At 45.4% G+C, this 19,243-nt stretch overlaps 2 protein-coding genes across 3 annotated transcripts in view; one reads left to right on the top strand and one right to left on the bottom strand.

Moving 5' to 3' along the window:
- NGEF (neuronal guanine nucleotide exchange factor) overlaps positions 1-19,243 on the bottom strand; it is a 37,257-nt gene that overhangs the window by 7,833 nt on the left and 10,181 nt on the right. The window contains exons 1-9 of one of the 2 annotated variants that reach the window (XM_058031556.1): positions 17,262-17,367; positions 16,043-16,228; positions 15,839-15,942; positions 11,007-11,281; positions 6,636-6,796; positions 6,343-6,495; positions 4,229-4,358; positions 3,413-3,487; positions 1,415-1,504 (exon numbers count right to left, since the gene is read on the bottom strand). In XM_058031556.1, coding sequence (XP_057887539.1) covers positions 1,415-1,504; positions 3,413-3,487; positions 4,229-4,358; positions 6,343-6,495; positions 6,636-6,796; positions 11,007-11,281; positions 15,839-15,942; positions 16,043-16,116 — 1,062 coding nt within the window. In that variant the 5' untranslated portion in view covers positions 16,117-16,228; positions 17,262-17,367. Of the gene's footprint in view, positions 1-1,414; positions 1,505-3,412; positions 3,488-4,228; positions 4,359-6,342; positions 6,496-6,635; positions 6,797-11,006; positions 11,282-15,838; positions 15,943-16,042; positions 16,229-17,261; positions 17,368-19,243 lie in introns of those variants that run through there. The other variant, XM_058031555.1, reaches the window with a different exon arrangement.
- The window catches only part of NEU2 (neuraminidase 2), a 38,088-nt gene continuing 36,384 nt past the window's right edge, over positions 17,540-19,243 (top strand). The window contains exon 1 of the mRNA XM_058031558.1: positions 17,540-17,627. The gene's annotated coding sequence lies outside the window, so the exon portion shown is untranslated. The remainder of the gene's footprint in view (positions 17,628-19,243) is intronic.

Below are 19,243 nucleotides of genomic sequence, written 5' to 3'. Positions count from 1 at the left end.
GCCCAGCACAGTGTGACAGAGCTTGGATAGGGGTACAGCAGGAGCCCGGGGATGGACAGATATTTAAGGATGGCAATGCTGGAGTGCCAAGTACCGGAATGAAACAACAGCCTATGCCCTGATCTCTCTCTGAGAGATCCTGCCACGTGGGCTGAACTTTCCTCAACAGTAAGACTGACTTTTAAAACCACAGATTTGGCCTTTTGGCTACAAAAAACCAAGGTTAAACAGGTTTCCTCTGGTTGGGTCTGTCCCTGTCAGGTGGAGATACCGTTCATGCACCTATCACAGCATTTCTGCTGGAGTTTCAACACATATTGTGCTAAAACCAAGAAGCCCAGAACAAAGCACATCTTGCACTAGAAGAATACCACACTTCTAAATGACTGAAATATTGAAAAATACCTGTATAACTGTCACTCTTTCTACCTTCACTCCCAGTGCTCATCACATGCATGGTGGTACTATCTATCTTTTCAACTCCTTGCACTCTTCTTCCCAGAAGAGCCCTACCCATGCCAGGTCCCAAGGCAGATCTGCTCCAGAGATGAACCAGCTCCTGCCTGTCATTACAGCCCCAGCTCTACAACAGGTGAAGACAACTGTGTAGCCTCCCTCATCTACTACTGTCCTGTGGACTGTGGTCTAGCCCTGACACACTGGTAAAATGCTCTATAAAAACCAATTTTTTTCGTTTTCATTGTTCACGTACATAAAAAGATTGCTTGGAAGCTGAATATAATCCTTACAGTTTGTGGAGCAGACAGACCTGAGAAGCTTCTCTATAGCATTTAAGAAAAGAACTGACAACTTTATACTCAGCACTGGAATTGAATGGTATATATCTGAGATATATATATATTATTGTGTTTATATGTATATAAAACTATGTAGTTAGATATACCACCTGGTATATATAACTGAGATCTGATCAGATACCCCTAAATATTGATGTAGTAATTCCCTCAGTGGAGCTGAAACAGATCAGCAGCAGGTATTTAGAGACTGTACACAATGCATAAATACAGAAATTAATCAAAATGGTGGGGCAGTCTTTGTCTGGGTATTTTTCAGTTTTAAAGTGTTCTGCTTTGTAGCTTTCATCGACCTTTAACATATTTTGTATGTAAAATAACAGCTGAAAGCTGACCTGCATTTTGAAGGGAGGTAAGAGGGAAGAGCCAGACCTGAGTGCTGGAGCAGGAGCACAGTGCACAGGAGAGGTGATGCCAACGTGTCCCACCTGTGTACGTGCACATCACACCAGCCTTGTTGCAGCCCCAGCCTCTGCAGCAGGTGTGCACTGAGCACACACAGAGGTGCTGTGCCTGCAGCAGCCCCTTTGGACAGGACCCTTTGGAGGCTGTCTGCAAAGTGCAGACAGTGAACAAAAGTGTCCAGCCTGTGCTTATACCTTGATCTTGAATTCTAGTTTCTTCTGGATGCTGATCATCTGCTCTGTTCGGCTCATCTTCCGGACACCTTCATTACATGCTTTCACCACCTGGGAAGAGAGAGGACAAGGTTTGTCTCTGCTGGCCTTAAGCAGGTAAGTGATGATGGACAGCATGAAAAGGCTTGACCACAATCAGGTAAGTGCCCTGCTGTAACAGGAATTGACAAAGCCAAGTTCTTTTATCAGCACTGTGGGTGCATGTAAAAGAGAAGGGGGAAAAACCCCCCAAAATCTCAGCAACCAAAAAGCTCCCAAACATCCAGAAGGTGTTACAGGTGGAAACTGACTGTCAGAGGACATATTAGGTGGCTACATTCAGTTACTGAACCAGACAGTACAAAACAGTGCTTCTGGTTGCACAGCAAAATGAACAGCTTGTTTTCCAGAATCTGACACATCCTATATCTCATTTTCCCTGTTCCCAACACTTGGAATGAGGTACATTTGCAGTATCATCTTCAAGGAGAGAATGAAGCCAAACATCTTTTTTTCAAGAATGCAGATGCTGTAGTTCTGCCAAGCAGCACTAGATGCCAGGGCTATGAAATGTCCTAGGGAAAGAGACATTCATCATACAGAGCCCAGCTGTGTTCTGAGTACAAACTTTTAACTGAAAAACCACAACCAACGTGCAAGCACTATGCTGTTACAGGGACCTTAACCTAGATGCCACTGCCTGTTTCATAAGGAGCAACTCTCTTGAGAACTGGCTAGGTAGAAAAATTACATTGGAGAACAAGCTCCACTTTGTGCTCTGTTTCTGCTACTTAAAATCTAACAGAATATCAGTAACTGAAACTGTGATCATCTCTTGCCTCTCAAATAGAAAGAGAGAAAACAAACATACAGAAAAAGTAAGCATGAGATGGTCTCTGTTGTGTGCCTGTACCTAGCTGGATATTAGGTATCAGCTTAAACAACTTACAGATAAGTGTTTAACTGTGCAAAAGAATTAGTAAACTGATCATGTGAGTCACTGATGACTGAATACAAACCCAGCATTTTTCCATCTGCATGCTACAGGAACAGTCTTCCTCAGGCTACTGACTAATGGAAAAATAATTGGCTACCAGATGTGTCAAGAGGGATTCTGCAAAGACTAACTCAATGCAGAACATCCCTAATTTATAAAGTCCCTGTCTTTATCCCTAGTGATCTCCAAGCATACAGTTCCTATACTGGTTCAGGGCAAATCCAAGAGCCTGTTCTGTTCTAGTGCTTCAGTCAGAGACTGCAGGCCCATCCTAAGGCTGATGTTCTAGCACAGTTTTCAACTTCAAATACTTGTGTTGAACTGCAAGACTCAGGAGATGTTCCAAGCTTCTGATGGTGAAGGGTTCAAACACTGTCCCAGCCCATGTAGCTGCCAGCTATGTCTAGACCATTCAGAAATGGAATTATCCTGTCAAACCATTTCAGGAACATCCCAGATGGGAAACATCCTACTGCCTTCATGGGGTTTTGTACCCATCAGTAACTAGCACAACTGAACACCACACCTACCTACCAGCTTCAGGGAAGAGGGCTAAAAGCTGGCTTGTGTACTTCATTAGGAAGCTGTTATTCTAGGTCAGAAGAAAAAGTGTGCTGTGTCGGAGGAGCCTGACACAGTTGTACTGTGCACACACCTCTCAGTCAGATCCATCACCTTCAGGTGTCTGAAAACCCTTTTGTGTTCTTGGAGACATAAAGGAAAACATTCTCTGCCCTTTCCTATGGCAGAAACAGACATCTATTGTTAGCAAGGGATTCGCTGTCACTGACATCTATGTGCAAGTAGACTAGTCCATCCTTCAGACTTTAGGAAAAAACCTCTTGAAACACAGTGACAGAATTCAAAGAAACTGCTCCCAGACAGAATGTAGTCTGCAGGTGATTTTTACAGGGGGATGTGTGTGTGTGAAATGAGCATGGTGATTAATCTTAATGGCCCTCCATTAACTAATTCAAACTTACTGTTTCCAGTTCTTTATGTGCATCCAGGGCAGTGGATTCCCTGTCAGATTTCTCCTCCACTTTCTTCAAAATATTCTGCAGGGGAGAAAAGGCTGTGTGAATGCTGATCCCAGTGTGAGAGCACAGAAAGGTAAAGTTTGTTAGCCTACAAATTACTTCTGGCCATCAGCCTAATTACAGCAAAGGTGACACAGTACAATGACTCTCACCTCTTAATTCCCCTTTCTCATTAAAACCTCTTCCCATCTGACCTTATATCTAAGAGAAATAAAACAGGTAGGTTCTTATTTTATAAAAATAAATTAATAAATAACTAGACCTAGCACTAATAGACAGTGTTATTGGTAATCCCAGTGGGTTAAGACCATTTGGGACTGAGCTGTTTCCCCATCCCTAGAAGCATATTCTCCAGCAGTGTTTAGATAAGGTGGCAAAGCCCTGGCTGACTGGTCCAAGCCATCGTGGTGTAGCATCCCTGTGTCATCCAGCTGCTCTGCATGTGTGTGTCACCATCCTAACCATCAGGCAGCTGGATTAATGGACTGCTGCTACCCCTTCTGGCAGCTTGACAAAGCTCCTCCTCAACTCTCACCCAGTAAAAGCTATCTGGCAAATTCAACACTAATTCAGGGATGGACTCTGAGGGACTGAAATCCTTTTCCTATAGTTGTGGTGAATGTCTGACTCTGTGGAAAGGCTTCAGCCAGTTCTAGGGTCACTGTGGCTGTATCTAAGCCCCATTTACAGCTGCTGGAAAGGAAAATTCCAGGAGTGATCCAGAAGTCCTTTGTGAGAGAGAGAAGAGCAAAACTCTACCTGCACCAGCAGCTTGAGTCGAGTGATTCTTTGAAATGGCAGAATGAGGAAGGAAGAAAAGGACAAGCCTTTGCACTTGGGATCCAGCTCCAGCTGTGAGATCACTTCCCGAAAGGCTGGTTTGTCCTGGCTGAGAGGAGAGATAGAGAAGCTGACAACTTTGAGAGCTACCCTGCCTGGGACTCTGGCATATGGCTGGTGACCCAAAAGCAGCTTGGTCCCAGAGACAGCATCTGCCTGGTCTCTCCCAACAGGAGAGAAGAGGGAAGGAGGGGACTGAATGCCTTTGGGTGGATTTTAGTTTAAATCTAAAACTATAAATAGTGTTGGGGGAGGGAAAAAATAGACTTCTAATGTACAAGCCACAGCAGTGCTCACATGTGTTCATATCTAGCTCAGCAGCATACACTGCGTGTGTAGGTGTATGTGAATGGGGTATGTGTCCAAGTAAATGAGTCAGAGGCATAATTATATATTTTTACACAGTTGGAACTCTGTGATAAGGTGAAATTCACACAGTCATAAGAACAAGACAAGCCACAAAGTAGCTCAAGCTTGAATATTCCTTGCTGCTTAGCTAGAGGATGGAAATCATAATCTGGCCTGAGAAGGGCAGAGGCCATGGCTGGGCCTTCCCTGATGATGTTTGCAGGACATGAGGGCAGAGCTGGGCCACAGACACAGCTGTGCAGAGCAGAGTGATCCCAGCTGCCACAGGCAGACAAAGCTTCCTGGCAGCCATGGACTGAGTGAACCTGAGCAAGGCTTGTGCTGCTGGAGTCATGGCTAGTTTTGGAAACAGCATGGATGCAAAGAGGTTGGTAACTGTGCAAAACCTGTCTGTACTGGGTGTTCCTCACAACATGTGAAAGAAGCCATTGGCAGAGTTCCTCCTTGCTGCAGCAGGTACCTGTCTGGCAGGGTGACTCACGGCAGAATGGAACTGCATGTGCCTGAGCAACAGTGAAATGGGGGAAACTGTGACACACCTCAGGCTTTGAGTTCAGCCAAGTGTTGCAAAATTCCTGTGCTACTGGGAGCCTGGGGAAGGGAGTCAGTTCTTTTCAACATGCTTTATGTATTCCTGCAGACAAAAATGCTGCCCTCTGAATTCACATTTAAGAATATCTCATCTCCAACAGGTCCCTTTCAAGCTCAAGTAACCCAGCCTATTGCTGCTTTGCTTCTAAGTGTTTAGATAATGACTGTAGGCAAATTCTTTCTGCAGCTGTATTGCTCACCTCTGACTGAAGGAAACCCTGTGGTACCCTCTTTTTGGAGAGAACAGCAGGCCAAGCTCAATAAAGGCCCCTTAAAATATTTTCCCCTCGAAAGTTAGAGAGCAGAGAAATGAAAGGACTAAACATTGTTACTCTTGCCTGAACCAGCAGATGCTATAGAAGAAAATACACTGCAGCATGTGCAATGGGCTGTCCTGAAAGAATCCAGGACATTGTAACTAGAGAAAAATTGATTCTTCTCCTCTCAAAGACAAGCTTGTAGGGCATTCGTTGTTTTGAGCTTGTATCAGAGAATTCCTACTGGACCAAAAGACTGGCTACACTTGAAAAATACTACAAAAATATGTTGGATTATATCCTCAGGCCTAGATCTGTGTATAACAGTAGAATGTGAAGAAAATAGCTTTTTAATTTTTTTTTTCTTCTTTTAAAAAAATCCTGTTGTTCTGGAAAAGAATAGTTATGAAATTGGGAAAAATCTAATGCCTTGCTGAGAAGGTTGGGAAAAGCAGTGGCTGTTGTTCTCATCAGAGATCTGTATTATGTTCTTGGCCCTCCATCTCTTGCCTCTACTTGCAGGTTAAAAATACGTGCATTACACAAGCACGTACATGGCCCTGCATGCACCATAAATATTTCCTGCAGTTGAGAAATGCTGGCTTTGAGTTTACTTGCCATGTTACCTGCATCAACTAATCCTTACTATAAAGCCTTTAATTGTGTTTTCTTTTTACAGAATGCAGTGAGAAATCATGAAGAGGGAAACCCCATTTCTGTGCTATCTAGCCCTTTCTCATAAATACCAAAATTACAGCTAAATCTGTAGCTTGTGCAATTTTACAAAATAGTGCAGCAACAAGCGCTAGAACTCACAGGAGCTGCTTGTAGGTTCTCTCCTGGTAGGTCTGGTTGGAGACATAGGTGATGTACACAGAGAAGTGATTAACTGTGTGCTGGTAGACAATATCACACACGTCCGAGATGACAATGTTCTCCTCCACTCGCTGCTCAAGGTCCAACAGGAAGCTAAATGAGAAAGTCAGCACCCATTTTAATTGTGACCTATCTGTCCCAGGCAATTCCCAGGAGAAGTCAGCTCCTCCATCCCTCTCCAACTGCAGTTACCTAAAGCTGCTGCTTTCAGTGCCACTCAGCAGCCAACTTACCGCTCGCTGACAGCCATGACATCCAGCACGTTGGAGAACAGGATGTGTGCCTCAGACTGGTGTAAGATCTTTTTCAGACGCTCATTCTCCATGAAGTGAGACACCAGCAGATTCAGACTCTTGTAATATGATGCTTCTGAAGTAACCAGCTCAAACATGGCCTGGGGGAGAATCCCAAAGAAGGAAGTCAGCATGTACCTTCTACTTCTACAGAGCATTTCACTGGGCATTAATGAGGACATCTGTGCTGCACAGCCACGGACCTTGCACCCACCCCGCAGGCCCAGGCTGCACGGAGAGGTCAGCCCACAATGCATTTGCCACATGCTTTGTGAGGAGACAGTGAGTTAGTTTAGGAAGTCTTCCTCCCACAACCATCAGCCCTGACCTAGAGGAAACACAGCTGTTACTGTCCAAGTGAGACCCCCTGGTCAGCCCTGGCCAAACACTTTTCTGCCCCAATTCACAACAGAACAGGACAAGATACAGTAGTGCCTAACTACTATCAGAAATCATAAATAATCTCCAAATTTCAGCCTTTGCTTATCCTGTTAGAAGAGAAAACACTGGAGCAAAGCCTGGTTTCCTCAGGCCAAGGATGTGGTCTGTGGAAGCAGAATGGTAAATTGATGGTTTCGTTCAGAGATAAAAATCAGTTTAATGAGATGCAGATATAAAGTCTTCTACCTACTGCAAGTGCTGCAGGGACATTCCATGATTACCACTCAGAGATCCCTTACTCTCTGGGGGAGTGTATGTTGTCTCTGTTCAGAGGTAGATACAAAAGGAGTTTATTTACACAACTACTGTATCCATTAGTTGAAGTAAGATTAACTGAAGACTTTCACAGAGGTTCAACACAATGCTGTTAAATCCTTCAGGCATCTCTTGATGAAGGGGTGCCTTGGGTTCCTTGTCCTGGGGCCCATGGCCCACACTGCCATTACTAAGAGAGGCAGTTGGTGGTTCAGTGAAAGTTTTGCTCCCTTGAATCTAAAGCTGCTTCAATGCTCCCCTTGTTCCCACAGCTCCTCTGTTGCACCCTGCTGAGGGTGGAGCTGGCCAGGCAGAGCGGGTGTCAGAGCTCAGGGACTGGTTCTCAGTGGCTGCTGGGGCACAGCTAAAGTTGAGGAGGTCATATGGAGCCACAGGTACATGCAGTGGTTTTTGTGATGTGTACATAGAGAAATATGCTCTAAATTAGCTGGGGGTCTGTCTTGTGGCTTGCTTGTTGTCTGTTTTTTCTCTTTAAAGAAATTATTTGGATTTTTTCACTGATCAGTTTTTGGCCTTTTCCTGGAAATATCACTATGTATCACATAAGAACTCGAGGTAGAGACCTGGGTTGTGTCCCTGACACTGTGCTGCACTCCAAGATCTGGGTGAATGGGTTCAGAAGAAGAGACTGTTACTCAACCCAGAGCTGCAAAAACAGCAGTTAGTCGAAGTGACATTTCAGCCCTTTGCAGGGATGGCAGCCTAGGAAATGTTCCCAGTGGGCACCTAAGTCCAACAAGTGGTTTCCTGCACCAGAGGAGGAGATTGTGCCTGCACAGCCCCCAGAAGGGAGACAGAGCAAAGGGTGTCTATAAAGATGAACTCAGTGACCATGGAACAGACAGTGTTTAAGAAATAAGAGAACACTGGATTTTTTCAAGGCCAGATTCCTAATGAGAAAAGTGCAGCACTATCTGCTCATCTTTTCCCAGAAGCTTTACCCAGGCACTGGGTGAACCTGTGAGAGAACCTCTCTCTTTCTGCACAACCGGCTTAGTCCTAAATGTAACTTTTACAGGTTTACCTGTATCTTTTTATTGATAAATGACAGAGGTGGAAATAGGCAAAAATGTACAGGATGTGTTAGGATAGCCTATCCCTTCCAGGTATCCTGGAGATTGACACCTCCAATCATTTTGCACTGCAGCTTTCCAGAGACTCCAAGTCAGGATTTTTTTCTGCCAAGTCTGACTGCAGAATCTGTGTTTGCTGTAGTGGAGGGTGCCACACCTGCAAGGGCAGGTCCAGAATGCAGGCTATACTAAAGAAATAATGAAATCCATAGAGATAATATCTGTCCTGTTTGTTCCAATGGGGACAATAAAAAAAATCACTTTCCATGATACTTTTCAAGCATCCACTGCTCTTCCACTCAACTTTCTTGTTTTGGTGCTTGAAAACAATTATTTTTTTAAAAATCTTGCATTGATAAGCTGCTCAGTAATTTCCATCATTGCCACTAATGAACACCAGATTTCTCTTCCTGTTGTAGTCTCTTTCACTTTGAAGATTATTTCAGATAACCAACTTTTTCTCTGACTGTTTAAGCCCTGCTCTGTCACAGCTCTGGTGGTGTTCCCTTCCTCAGCTCTGATGCAGGGTGTTCAACTTTCTTTCCATTTGTGTACCAGTATTTCTCCCTGTGATCAAAATAATGCTTTTGCTCCACCTTTCCCGGCTGAAGACATGCAAGCTTTTCTAGTCCCTGTGTTTACTACAGCTTTGAAGATAAAATGGGTCAGAAAATACAGTTTTGTCCTTAAGATATTTACTCCAGAATTTCTGCTGTCCTGTACTTCAGGAAAATTTCTCCAATTCTCCTTTATGAAGCTGAACATTTTACATTTACTAAATTAAGCCCTCATGTACAGTTCACTCTCACAGTTCACAGCCAACATGAATAGAGTTCCAGAACTGCAGGAGCAAGTAGTGCTTGCTTACAGCAAGGCTGAATTCAACATAATCTCTTCAATACCTTCAGTGATTTCTCTAGCCCTCCTTGTTTTCTGACCTTGATCCTCCTCACAAAGCAACTTCTCCACTCTATCTGTTCAATGTTCAGCCAATTTCACAGCTTTCTGGCTTGGAGCAATTTTATAATCTCTTAGTGTGCTAATCCCAGGACAAGCAGGAAGAAAATTTCAGGTCTGATAAACTAACAAGGCACAGCTCTTCTTTATGACAGCACTGTCCCATTCTCCAACTGCTTTATTTCTCTGGTTATTTTAACAGAAAGAAGAAAATTGAGCACACTTAATATGGAGGTTTAGCAGCACCAAGATTTTTTCCCCCAAAACCACATACAGGTAACAAATGTAACTTAACAGAAATGACAAGTTTTGAAATCTATAGTGCACGCTTTTAAGCAAAATATTTCTCCATAAAAATTCTACATTTTGAAGCAAAAATAAAAATAAAAGCCTGTAATTTTTCAGATGCCAGATTGTGTTTGTCATGCTGGCATTTGGAAGTACCGTGTTTTGCCAGGTAAACAGAGCAAATTCAAATAACCAGTGCAGAAGAAGAACATGGAGAAAAAACAAATTATTTCATTTACCTTCAGCCCTAACCCTGATACACTAACAGCCTGTGCTTGCTACCCCAAACTACTGTATATAAACACCAGTCTGCTCCACTAAGGGTGTGAATAACACAGCCCTTGGCGTGCACAAGATGAACTTTCCAGCATGACAGTCAAGTTCCAGCCCTAGCCAGGACTGTCACTGTGTGCACAAGGTTCTCCTCAGCGTGGATTATGGAAGTCTAACTGAACTCAGGAGGGACTGCTTACACCCCGAGATGTTCTTCAGCACTTTGGGTACAGTCCCATGAGCCAGGGCTAAGCAGATTCACTGCTACACCCATCCCACCATCTCATCAGAGGCAATCCTGGTGCAGGAGTACAGCTGGACTTGTGGGATAGAGCCCTGTACCACAACGCAAACCACACATTAACAGGGTTTGCCCTCTCCACTGCTGGCTATAAATGCAGTGCTATGCAGTGACAAAGGACACTCACACTCCCCATGATACCCAAAATAGCAACCAGTTGTAAATTGTGGCACAACTGATGTTGTCATCACTTGTGACAGCTACCCCCACCTACTCCTTTCAGTCCTGTAAGTCACAGCACATGGCTCTAAAATAGTGATGTCACTGCACTGCATAGTTAAATTCAAATATACCTGTCATTATTTTTTACTGTTTGCAATAGACTCCAAGTAGCAACAATTAAATATAAGGATGTTTATCAATCTTTATCTCTTCTATTTCTACTATAGAAACATATTCAAAACCTTACAGTTAATGGTTGAATTCTTCTAAGAATTCTGGTGGAAAGGTATGGGTCCTGATAGTTAATTTGGAAAAGGATTAATGTGCACTGGAACCGATGGCTCTTTTGTAAAAACCTCCTAATATCTCTCTTCTTTTGTAAGTTGCTCCTAACACCAAATCAGAAAAGGGAAAAGAAGTTCCTTTTGCTACAGAAACATCCAGCAGCAGTAGCATACAGAAAAATGTTTGCAGTTTCACAATAAACAATGAGTGGTTAAACAACACGATTAACAAATATTCTTAATATTCCTTCATTACCTCCTGCAGTTTGATCTCATCTGGTTGGAGGATGCTGAGGACACCACTGTTCTGGACCTCAGGAAGATCCTGCCATAAGTTGAACCTGGAGTTGGAATTTCTCAGCAAATTGATTTGTGGTGGAGCTTTGTTTTCAGTTGTACTTGTGGACTCTGCTTCAGATGGAGTTTCCTCACTGGGTGAAGTCTCCTCAGGGTCTGTCTGTGAATCTTGCAATCGCCTGGTTTCAATCTCCTCACGCGTAGATTTATCTCGGTATTCCTGGTACAAGAGCCCTAGGAAGGAACACAGCAGGTCTGAGAGGCTGCAACTGAACGAGACTGTGGGAAAGGACAGTTGCTTTGCTTTAGTTCACCTCAGCAGAGGTGAGAGATGTGCCTTCCATGCAGAGTGAAAAGCCTGTTATGGTATTCCTACTTCAGCCAGAAGTGGAAGCTATAAATGGAAGGGCATTTCTAAATCTAAAATGTAAAAAATCTGCTCTCACAAAACATTTTGTAACACAGGCAGATGAATCCATCATCACTCAGAAGACATAAAAGAACCGACTTGTCAGGCTTTTAAATGTCTTTTAAACCTTGATTTTCTCTGTTATATTACTATGTTACAAGTTATATAGGTTGATGTCTATGTTTAAGTGTGTGTCTGGAAAAGTCATACTGCACATATTGAAATGACTTTAAAAGGAGCAATTTAATGGCCAAAAAATCCTCAATGAGGAAACACTGAGCTGCTGTTACTGGCATTGGACAGGTGAAGCTTTGGGACAACTAGCTACAGTTACTACAACTAGCTACAGGTTTGTTTTGGTATGGACTTCATGGTTAGCCTTGGACATGTTGCTTAATATCCTGCTGTTTTCCTTCTTAGTTTCTATGATGCTTGAAGATGCAAAATTAATATCTAAAAGGTACCTATTTGCTACAGGACTAAGGAACAGGCTCTGAGTTCACACTATGGGGCAGTACATCAATGACACCAGGTGTCTTCCAAGTTTCAATTACTAACTTTGGGAGAAGATGAAATTGCACTGGATTTGCCTCCACTCTGGTATCAACTGACAGCATGGAAAAGGTAGGAATCCTGAAGTTCAATCTTTAGAACATCCTTTGTCTCTCTGAGGGCTTTCAAACTGTCCCATTTTTCTTTCTGAACCATCTGTAGCACCCAGAATTTTAATTGCTTGAATATAAAATGTAATTTAGAAGACATGTAAAGGCAGGAGAGCATGTGCACACTGAGTCACTTTCCTCCCTTAATGAAATTGAAGAAGCACAATTTATTTTATCTCCCTTGGTTTATACTTGAATAGCAGTGTAACATGAATGAATAAAGAGAAAAGCCTTTGATGTTATAAAAACCATGCTAAATAATTAATTTTTTCTGAACCATTAGGGGTTAAAATTTATCTGGTCACATGTATTCATGATATTTGATCTGACATTCTGTGTGCAATAAGGTGAGAGACAATGGGATTAAAAGTTTGTCTAAGGTGGGCAGAAATGTAGATGTTGCCGCCTATATAATCTCTGGACCAGTTTCAATGAGGCTCTGTACCAGTCAGTGCTAAAACTATACGGGAAATATGCTGGGGAAAGGTCCAGGAATAAGCACAGGATTACTGCAGTCTGCGAGTGTGTCCTGCTATCTGTTCTTCCTGGAAAGATGTTCAACACCAGATTAAAATAGCAGTAAGGGTAGCTGTGCCTAGGAAACCATAGAGTCTTCTGTTAGCTTCCTACACAGTGCTGAGCAGAGGAGACTTCCCCTGAAGTTTTGCATGCTGCTGCCACTTATGTAATTTCTCTCTGCGTCAACTAGGTTTATCTGGCTTTCCTAAGCATTTCAGGCTGTTTTTCACCATCAGGGAGGGTGCTGAGGCTGTAGCAGGGTGGAAGTGCTCCTTCAGTACGTAGCAGAGAGACTGCTAAATGGGAGCTGCTTTTGGTGGCACTGATCCTCATGGCCAGCCTGTGCTCGAGGGCTCTGGGTTCTTTTTGCCCCATAGAGAGCGGGACAAGCTGGGAAGCAACATCCTGCAGCAGCGTGGGCAGTGCTTGACTCAAGGGAAAACACGCTGGGAAACTGAAGCATAATCTATTTTACTCAAATTGGAGATAATTATACTTGCAGTGTTTGACTGCAGGTATACAGCCATGCTGTGCTGCTGGCTCTGCCTTGCAAGTCAGAGGATGCTTTGTGTAAGGGGGATTTAGGGTCCCTCATGCAAATCTGAAGAGCAGCCCTTTTTAAAAGATCCTCAAGACTATTTGTCTCTTGCCTTTAAGGAAATAAGACCCAGATAATGAAAGTTGGTTCTGTTTCCAGGTTCTCTGACTGACCAGGTAAGAGCTATGGAGCTGTCAGTGGCAGGCAAAGCAAATACAGGCATGGAAAGATCTCACTGATGGAAAGCATCCACCATCAGAATTCAATTGGAAATGACAGCAAGAGAGACTGGTTGAAGCTCTACCAACTCTAAGAGAGCAATATGAGGAGAAAGCAGAAAGGTGGTACAGAGGAAAGATAAAAGACAGGTAGATGTGTAGGCAGAAGGGTAGGAAGAAATAAGGAGGGTGTGCTAGCAAGGATAAAAGATATCCATGTTGTCTTGGTCCTAACGGTCTACTCATATGTTGGCAAAGAGGTTACAATGGGTAGAAAAATTATATAGATAAGAGAGAGAGAATCTATGCCAAGGCCTTGTCCAGATGGAACAAGAGATGATCACAGCACAGGAGGGGTAACAGATGCAAGGTCAAGGTACAAGGTTTTGACATGTTGAAAGGAGACAATACATGTAGGAACTTACAGAATGTGTATTAAAAAAGCTGAGATCAATAGCTGAATGTGTCTCATGATATAATTATTTAGTAAATGTTTACATTTAGTAAGGGAGCAAGTACAAAATGTCAGAGACCTGCATAAGCTCCCTCCATTACTTAATGTCCCAGCTGTCCCTACTGTGACCTGGCTAACAGTTAACCCTGTGGTCAGAGCATGAGTTTGGTGTTATCTGTTGGCTTAAGTGTTTAAGACTGATCTTCATAAGGGGTGTTTACATAATTTTTATAGTACGTAACAGACATTTCCTTTTTTGTTTATTCCATTTAATTTTGCTGTCACAGTCTCCCTTCCCAGCTCTCTTAAAAGCTGGGAAGGGAATTGAAAAACTAGTTACTAATTGTGGAAATCCTTGCCTTAGAGAGTTAGCAGCGCTCTTAAAGTAAACGTTATTGCATTGAAAGCTATGTAAAATCCCAGGAGGCCCAGAGAGGTTTTCTCTGAAATTCTCTGCTCCAGTTTCAGGCAAAGAGTCCACTAATGTCTCAGGAGGGAGGGAAGGAATGAGTGAGCTCCAGTCATTTGATGCTACATCTCTGGTGGGGTAAAGATAACACCTTAGATTGTCAAAACCCAGTCTCCTCCATAAAGGTGCAACACACTTGCAGCTACACTGATGTGTGCAGAGTTTTGCACAGCTTCCCTCCGATACACAGCACATAAAAATATATATGAAAATAGCAACTGGGTTGCTCTGAACTCCTGCTGGTTTTAGTATTTTTATCTCACCTCTGAGGTGCACAGTCCCAGTAAACTGACAGTGTTTTGACACAGCTCCCTTGGTAGGTTAGTATCTACACAGCCAAAACCAGGTAACAGATCTGGCAACACTCACACAAATTGTTCACCACTTTCCTCCAGGAGGCCCCAAACTCAGCTGGTTTGTCTGACAGATGCTGGCAGGCTGCTGGTTTCACACCAGCCTCCTTCTCCAGCATTGTGCCAGAGGCATCAGGTGTACCAAGAATCAGCCTTGCATGCCACAGCCTGACACCAAACAGCAGAGACAGCCTAAGAAGCCTTCTCATTTCTGCCAGGGAGGCTTGCCATGCTGCTTGTGAGTTATATGTTCCATTTTCCCATGCTAAGTGCTGCATTCCTGCCCTCTAGATTCAAGTATGTTGATTCTATTTCCTGAAACTGAGCAGGAGTGTTTAAAAACAAAGCTTCTATATTCCCACCATAAAACCTGCCTCAGGATGGGATTTGGCTTTGCTGTTGATGAAATTCCTCTGAGGAACGTCACAATTCTGATGTGGGAAAGCAAGAAAAAAGCTGTGGAGGTTCTCTCCCCATCCCACAAAAGATAAAGATAAAAAAGAAAAGAAAATACCATAAGAGCAAATGCTTAACAGTCCTCTCCTCCATAGTCACCCAGATAACCTCAACTTTGCCTTTTTAGAGACCACAAAGGACAAAATAACTTATTCTTGTGTTCAAAGTGCTATGCCAGTGGCTGTTACACTGAATAGATGCAGAACCTGGTGCATGCAATTAATGTCCAACGGGATGGGTGAAAAAAATACTTTAGTCTTATGCCTTCTGGAGTGCAAAATCATATTTTAGTAGAAAGCTTGGGGTAGCCTTAATGATTAATTGTTTCATAATGACAAGAATAATCATTATTTATGAACAAGGTTAGGCTGTTCTGCGATAGCATTAATCCACTGCCGGGCAACGTGCAAACCTGATGCCCCCAAAGACCTCAAAAAGCCACGGTAAGGACGGTGAGAGGGCTCCCAGCAATGACAGGGAGTTGGGGACCTGCAGCACAAGCCCTTACCCCGCCCTTAACTCCCCCCATCTGTGCACCGCTTGTCTTTAGCTCTGGGTCTGGGGGTTCAGGGGGCCGGCAGGTGCAGCCCGGCCGGGCTGAGGGCACCTCTAGGGGCTGCTGTGCCGCCGTCGGTGCGGGGAGCGGGAGAAGCGGCGAAGTTTGTGAGGCCGCAGCGGCGGCCGGACATCCCGCGGGCGGCACGGCTCCTTACCGATGTGCTCGATGAGGTTCCTCCAGGAGTCGGCTGTCATGGGGTGTGCGGGCGGTGCCGCACCCGTGCCGGCGGCAGGGGTCTCCTCAGCGGCGGGTGGGGGCCTGCGGAGAGGCGGAGGCGCCCTCAGAACAGTGGCGGGACAGCGGCGGGACAGCGGCCCCTACGCGCGCCCGCGCCCCCCGCCCTCAGCAGCCCCCTCACCTGGTGAGCTGTCCCGGCGAGCCGTCCTGGTCGAAGGCGCAGGCGGCGCTGAGGGCCGCGGCCAGTAGCTCCATGGCCGGTGGCGGCAGGCGGCTGCCCAGCAGCTCCGGCGGCAGCGGCGGCGGCGGCGCGGGGCTGGGGGAGCCCGGGCGGTTGCCACGGTAACGGGGGTAGGAAGGCAGCAGCCTGCACGGGAGGGAGAGGGGACTTGCAGCCGCCCCCGGGGCGCCCCCGCAGCCCGGCCCCCCTGTGAGCCCCCAAGCCTCCTCAGAGCCTCTCTGGTCTCCTCAGAGTCTCTCCTCAGACACCCACTTCTCCCAAAGCGTCCCCATGGCTCTCCCCTAAAATCTCTAGACAGCCTCCTCAAATCCCCTCAGAGCCTCCCCTCAGACCTTCCGTCAGGCATCCCCACGGGCTCTCCATCAAAATCCTCTCAGAGCCTCCCCTCAGATTCTCCTCAAAGCCTCTCCACAGATTTTCCCCACAGAGACCCCCTCAAAATCCCCTCAGATCTTCCCGCGGTCTTCCACCAGCCCCTCAGAGCTCCCCTAGCTCCTTGCAGCCTCTCTCCTCGTTCCCAGATTTCCTCCGAGGCTCCACGGAGTTCTGCCAAACGCCGGCGGATCTCCCTCAGCCTTCCCCAAATCCCTCCCGAAACCCCTCAAAGCCCGGCAGTTCTCAGCCCCTGTTCCTCGGAGATCTCAGAGCTCCCTCCTGACCCCTGAGTTCCCCCAGAGCTTCTCAGAGCCCCCCCTGCAGACCCTTTTAACGCCACCAAAATATTTTCCGAGCCCCCGCAGACCCCTCAGGTGTCGTGTCCTTCCCCTCCTCCCCAAGCTGCCCTCTCAGAGCCCCCACCCCGGTCCCCGTACTCCTGCCCGCAGAGACCTCCTGAGCCCGGGTTCCCCTCCAGCGCAGGTCCCTCCTCCGCCGGGAGGCTGGCTCCCTCCTCCCCAAGGGCCCCGCCAAAAGGCAGCAATTCCTGCCCCAGAGGGCCCCCACCTTCACAGGCTCCCCTACCTCCATCCCCCCTCAGCTCCTGCAGAGGGGCTTCTTCCCTCGACGTAGGGAAGCCCTTTCCTCCGGTCGCTCCCTCCCTCCCCAGCAAGGCACCCTCCCCCAGCGAGCACCCACACACCCCGTCCCACTTCATGCCATAGCCCCTCTCCTCCATGCACGGCCACCCCACACCGGGAGGGGGTCCTGCCCCGGCACTGACCTCCCGTCCCTCAGCCCCGGGGCGCAGCGCTGCCCCCCATCCCCTGCACCTCTCTGCTTATGTGTGGATGGCGCCGGCTTTGAGGGAGGAAAGGGGGTGGCAGAGGGGGGTTCTCCTGAACTGCTTCCAGATCTGGTGCATATGGTGCATTTCTTCTCCAGGAGTGAAACCCTGAGATGGAGGAATGTAACTGGGAAACACAGCCTAATCCCTCCTGCCGGGAAGCGCACTCTTGATTACCCCACAGGATTGGCTGCTATTCGCCTCTCCTTCTCCGGCAGGGCTTCGCACCCGCTCGGTCATTTCCCTCATCTCCCATTCCTTAGCGTCGCTACTTCCATAAGGATATATTTCCTCGTTTAGGAAGTAAGTATCTCAGTACTCAAGTAATCTATATCTGTCTTCGTTCAGGTAATTGTTTTTCTGCCTCAGGGATAAAATCTCTTGAGCTCCAGAGTACGGTTACATCAGTCCAAGTGGTTGTGGACAGGCTGGGTGCAGCTCTTCACCACATGTTAGTAACCCTCAGCAAAAAAAAAAGTCATCTGCACCACGTTGCAACTGAGGAGTTAAAGAGGAAAAATGCTCTGCTATTCCTTGTGCTTGCTCTCTCCCCGTTGCGTAAATTACCATGATTTTTTTCTGTATGTGATAAAGTAATTTATGCAACAACATAGAATCCTTGTGTTATTCTATATGTGTAAAATGGCTTCCTTTTTATCATTTTTATATTGGTTTTGCTAAATGATATATCAGTATAGCTTTTAATCAGCACGTGACAATACGTCCAGAGAAACTCCTTCAGCTTATGTGAACTAGATCTAGATCTGGCACACAGGAGAGCTGAGTTGTTAAGTCATTAAGAAACAGAACGGGAAAGGAAAACAGCTGGAAATGTCATTGAGGGCTCAGAGAGGGCTGCAAGTGTGGTCTTTGTGCAGTCCCTGACCAGGAGGTCAGAAGGAAAGGAACTGAAAGGAAATACCAGGGTGAGGGTGAGAGCTGGAGCCTGTGCTGTGCTTACAGAGGAGGATGAGAGCCTGAGAGCTGTGGCTGACATTGTCACTGGATAGATGGTCAGTATGCATTATCAGCCATTAAACACTGGGCATTACAGGGTTGGGGCAGCCAGGTGAGTGTGGGGGAGGCCAAAACCTTGTGGAAGGGATAAAGCAGCAGCAACTATCCGAAGCTCATTTTTTGGTGGCTTGCTGCCAGGGCAAGAATATTGTCAAGGGTTTTAGAGAGTGGGTAGGCTTTTACAAAACTTATTTCTTAGAAAAAGGGAGTCTCTTCATTACCCTGAAATCTGGAAAATCAGATATGGTGTTTACTGTTTTCTCAAGGGAAGGACAAGAGCAGTGAGGAATGCAAAGTGAAATCAGCGTATAAGCTCTTAACTGATACTACTAGAATGAACATATATCTAAATATAACTTTTGGATGTATTAACTAAAAAAAATACAAATCTTTTAGAAGTGTGATTTAAGAGTTTAACAGATTCCTAACCCCTCACATTTCTTCTTTCAAGGGTTAAATCTGTTTGAAATTGAAATTTCTTCTTAGAAAAATGTCTGGGTCATGCTATGAAAAATATTCAGAAATAGAAAGCATCTTCTTTTGATCCCATAACTAGTAATTTGATCCTGCCTGTCTTCCCTTTTCTTTCACTTTTTCCAGAGCTTTTTACTTTTGGTCTGAGATGAAAACTTGAAAATATCACAGAAAGCAATAATGATAATAAACGCAGTGGAAGCTTTGAAGAGGTGAAACACCAGCTAGAAGTGAAATATCCTCTGTAGCCATGGCAGGCCCAGCTTGTGTTTCTGTGTCTCAGAGAGCTGTTACACTGCATTGCAATGACCAGTGAACTCTACTTTTCCTTCCTTTAGGACTGTTTCTTTTCTAATTGTAATTTGATCTTTCAAATATGCTGTTCTTCCTTCCCTCCCAGTTTTATTCTTGTAACAGAGAATATCCAT

Source organism: Melospiza georgiana, chromosome 10, assembly GCF_028018845.1.
Source record: "Melospiza georgiana isolate bMelGeo1 chromosome 10, bMelGeo1.pri, whole genome shotgun sequence".
Classification (NCBI taxonomy): Eukaryota; Metazoa; Chordata; class Aves; order Passeriformes; family Passerellidae; genus Melospiza; species Melospiza georgiana.
Note: the sequence above shows the minus strand (reverse complement) of the source record. Positions and strands in the feature narration are given on the sequence as shown.